Source organism: Setaria italica, chromosome III (genome assembly GCF_000263155.2).
Source record: "Setaria italica strain Yugu1 chromosome III, Setaria_italica_v2.0, whole genome shotgun sequence".
Classification (NCBI taxonomy): domain Eukaryota; kingdom Viridiplantae; phylum Streptophyta; class Magnoliopsida; order Poales; family Poaceae; genus Setaria; species Setaria italica.
In genome coordinates this window covers 30,169,101-30,173,761 of record NC_028452.1, presented here as the reverse complement: position 1 = coordinate 30,173,761, position 4,661 = coordinate 30,169,101, and the positions used below count along the sequence as shown (strand labels likewise).

At 44.2% G+C, this 4,661-nt stretch overlaps 1 protein-coding gene across 1 annotated transcript; it reads right to left on the bottom strand.

The window, feature by feature from the left end:
* Nucleotides 1-3,104: 3,104 nt before the first annotated feature.
* On the bottom strand, nt 3,105-4,303 carry LOC101781053. The gene has a single exon (XM_004962438.4). The coding sequence runs from the start codon at nt 4,065-4,067 to the stop codon at nt 3,369-3,371; it is 699 nt and encodes a 232-aa protein (XP_004962495.1). The 5' UTR covers nt 4,068-4,303; the 3' UTR covers nt 3,105-3,368.
* Between the last annotated feature and the right edge of the window lie 358 nt (nt 4,304-4,661).

Below are 4,661 nucleotides of genomic sequence, written 5' to 3'. Positions count from 1 at the left end.
AAGACCATTGGTTGATAAACTTCTACTGCTCTGGAAGGAAGAAGCTGTACATGTGTGGGATGAGGATAAACAAGAAAGCTTTGACCTACGAGCATTGTTGTTCATAAAGCATCAATGATTAGCCTGCGCTGAGTAACCTTTCAGGATAGACAAACAAGGGATATCAGGCCTGCACCCACTGTTTAGACGACACAGACATCATGTATTTGAAACACTGTAGGAATGTCATGTATATGGGCCATCGTAGATTTCTTCTTACTAACTTCCCGTTAAGAAAGAAAGGGATGCATTTCAAAGGAGCGACAAAACATCGTAAAAAATCTGCACACTATAGTGGAAAGCGTGTATTTGAGATGATAAAGGATGTAAGGGTAGTCTTTGGAAAGGTTCTTGGTAGCGAACCTGTTCCGAATGACGATAACGGACGTGCACCCATGGGGAAGAAGAAGTTAATATTTTGGGAGCTACCTTATTGGGAAATCCTAGAGGTTCGCAACGCAGTAGACGTGATGCACCTGACAAAGAATGTTTGCGTGAACGTGCTAGGCTTCATGGGTTGTTATGGGAACTCAAAAGATACATTGGAAGCACAACAGGACCTGAAACGTACGAAGCAATGAGATGACCTACATCCGGAAAAGAGAGATAACGAACAACACTACTTACATCCTGCCAGTTACACTCTCAGTAAGGAAGAGAATGATAGAATGTTTGAATGCATGAATAATATCAAGGTTCCGTCTGGGTACTCCTCGAATATAAAAGGAATAATAAATATGAAAGAAAAGAAGTTCACAAATCTCAAGGCCCATGACTGCCACATGTTGATGACCCAGTTGCTTCCGGTTACATTGAGGGGTATTCTACTAGGGTATTACGCAATCTAGTGGCCCGAACCTATCTAAATCGTGTGTTCGAGTTCACCTTCGAGTTCCTGATCTCGGTGAGCCCCACATACTAAACACTACCTCGAGGACCCCCTCGGTAGGTTATCGGGTGTAAACACCGATAAATGCGAAAGCATCTCTGTATAACAAAGTCGTGAAGCATATGGTGCAAATTCACAGAATTGGTATTGCCGATTATAGCAGCAGAGAAAGAGACTCCATCTATGTAAAATGGGAATCAATGCATGAGAAGATGTGTCAACTATTCTATATTAATTCTGATATTCTATTTGGTTGGGAAGCTGGACTAGTTGAAGCAGAAAGACTATATCAGGTATATGGTTACAGTTTGATCGAATATGATCTCAGTGGTATTGAAAATGCAACCATGAAGGTGCGAACTCGGTTTATAAATGTACTCAGAGATAGAGTGGTGGAGCATAACGACCACCAAACGGAGGTTCTTGACCTGCCACAACAGTATCTTCATGACATTTTTATAAATATCGAAGCATTGCTCTCCCAACGCTTCTTTTTTCTTTAGCTTCTCACGAGGGTTAACTGGAATTTTTCCCTTGCTTCGAGAGGAACGAGGATTACTCCCACCATCTCCACTATGATATATTAGTAAATTATGAAGGACCAAATTCTATTTCTTTGATCTATAATTTATTTATCTCATGTTTGCAAGGACCAAATATTATAGATACATTTACTCTATTTTCCCCTACCTAATATTGATCAAGTTGTTTAACTAATACGAAGCATAACATGTAAAGTATCCAAAAAATTGTAGCTCAATTGAATCTATAAATAAAAAATCTCTCCATTCTCTCTCGTTCTAAAAATTTCAAATTTCTCCATCTCTCAAGCATACTAACAATATATAACATTTTGGATGAGTGAAATCCCAACGAAATCGCGAAAAAATCGAGCAGCACCTCTCCTAAGCTTGCCTAGTCGCCATGGACAAGAAAGAACCCGAGCTCTCGGTCAATGAGTGGTTGGGGCTCGGGGAGGAAGACACTGTGTTTTATATGGTTAGCATTTAATCCCAGTTGGTAACACCAACCGGATCATAGTTGGTGTTACCAACCAGGACTAAATGCCCACCAGATTCCCTCGGTGGATGATGACCGTTACAACCGGGACTAAAGAGGCTCTTTAGTCCCGGTTGTTAGAACTAATGCTCTTTAGTTCCGGATCCAAAATCATCCGAGATTTTTATCGAGGATCGAAGTTCAGTTCTCTAAGTAGTGGGAAGGTGTGTAGCAGAACAGCTAGTTCCGACTATCAGCCATTCGAGAATCACAGATCGCCTTCTAGTACTTAAATGTTTTAGCTTCCAACTGATCGTGAAATACGGTAATCTGATGCAACTGATCTTGAATTAAACTTGATCTACTGGAAACACACATATTTGTATTACCAGCTCGTACTAATTAAATGTTGGTCAAATCAGAGGGGTTGCTGTGCACAGGTACACATCATAATCTTATTTAACTTTACTCACACCGGATGGAGTAATTAACTGCGGTTGCAGCGTTAATATATGTTGCTTTCATGAGATCTTTGAGGCGTAACAGGTCCCTTAATACAAAATTTTCAATTGCTTAAACCATCATATTCCTTAAAATGATGTGTTTCATTTGAATCGTCGAAATACAGCCATCAAGGATTCGTAATAACAATGCATCTGATGAAATTTGGTGACAACTATTCGTAGACAGCTCAACATAGAAGTAAAATGCGTTCCTTTCAAGTTAAACGAAATGTACAACCGAAAAAGACAGTGATTCAATCGTTGCATGGGAAAAACTTCGGAAAGCAGGGTTGGTAGAGCAGATACATGTCAAACTGTTCAAAAAGAAAGTCTAGACATCACAACCACCAGCAGAAGTTCTGCGGGCCACCAAAAAAATAGTGCGTGATACTTGAAAACAGGACGATCATTTGCACAGAAGGCCGAACTTGTGGTGAATTGACAAGAAAACAATGAGAGGAATTTCGGAATCCATCCTTCTCCATGTTTGTGTGTCTCAGAACAAAAAAAAAAGCGTTACCTTGAAGATTAAAATTTATCAACTTTTTTCCGAATCAAAAGGTTATCCAACTAAAAACAGGACTTCCAGCAGAAAATGAAAGGAACAGGGACAAGAACACCTTGAAATCATCAGATCAGCATGCAGGCATCTCCCCATTTTTGCAATTGAATCAGAGATGAATCACCACTGAAGAAGATCAACTTCTCCACTTTATTATTCACAAATCAGAAAATCAGGTTTTGAATGCATAGTTCATGATCACGATCAGATTAACAGTCACCATATATACACATGCATGGACACAGCGAACAGAGCAGGCAGTATACACACAACACCTGCAGATGGGAGAGACAGGACAGCTTACAGCCAGAGGAATGGATGGCCTCGTCTGGCATGTCTTATTTGCAATTTGGCATGCAAAGTGAACGAGATCGGATCAGATCTCGTCCACCACGATCCAATCCTCCTCTCCGTCGGAGAACTCCACTGCGATCGTGATGCCAACCATGCAGAACCCCATGTCTTCTTCATCCCCATCTTCCTTGACATCATCGCTATCCTGCTCCTGCTCTTCAATTGCGTCGGTATCTCCTACTGCAATGTCAGTGGCACGCGCCAGATCCGCTTCTTGCCTGCCTAGCATGGTGACGTCGGCGCGACGGCCGACGATGATATCGTACAGGTCAGGGAGCCCACCGTTGACCAGCGGGGCAGTTTCAAGAGAGCCACCGTCTTCGTCGTCCTCGTGCCAGCTGCTGCCGCTGCCGGCCAGGTAGGCCAGCAAGGATGATGCCGAGGTACCCTTGTAGTCTGGGATCCCCGAGCTCCCCGCGCTACCACCGTCGACGACGCGCCAGGACACGAGGCGGTGGTTGAGCGCGACGTCGCAGGCGTGCAACTTGTGCGCGCCCTTGGTTTTGTCTCGGGCCTTGGAAACCGGGTGGTAGTGGCAGCTCGCGCTGCGCGGCCGCCGGCACTTGCCCGTGGTCTTGGACGCGTTCGTCGGCTTGACCGGCGCCTTCCCATGCGCCATCGCCCCAACCGCCGTCTCCTCGCAGTTGGCTGCGGCGGCGACCCTGAGTAGCTTGCTGCGGTTGATCCTGACGGTGCCCTGCTGCCATCCTTCCCTCTTCATCGTCCCCCCGGGCGGCGGATTGGAGCTAGCTGATTTCTTGCTGGCTTAGATTTGTTTGAAAGGCCTGATGAGAAGGATGCGGTGGTTGGTGTTTGGACGCAACTATACAAGCGAAGGGTAGAGGACCACCATGTCCATGTGTGGTTGGGCAAATGTGTGGGAGTCACCAATGTGCCCAAGGCCGGTGGTTGGGGTCAAGGGGTAGAAGTGGTGGGCAAGCAAGATTCACTTGTTGCTACAAGCCATCCCGTATGGATCAGGCTCGCGGGATTATGAAGTCAAAGCCAATGGGGTCAAGAAAACTAATTCTAGCTGATACATACGCGGATGCTTGCGGAAATGGAAGGTTCACACACGCACGTTGACGCCGCACCGGCCTTAGCTTAAGATCGATGCCAATGTGCCTCTGTGCCTATAGTTGGAGTAATCTAAGAACAGAATTACGACTAATCTACCCTTTGGCCTCTATTTTATTTATTTTATTTAGTTACATGGGTGCCACAATGTATTTTTTTTGATAAATAGTACTCCACCTATCCTAAATTTTAATTTGTTTTGACTTCTTTAGATGTATATTTTTTATTGTACATCTAA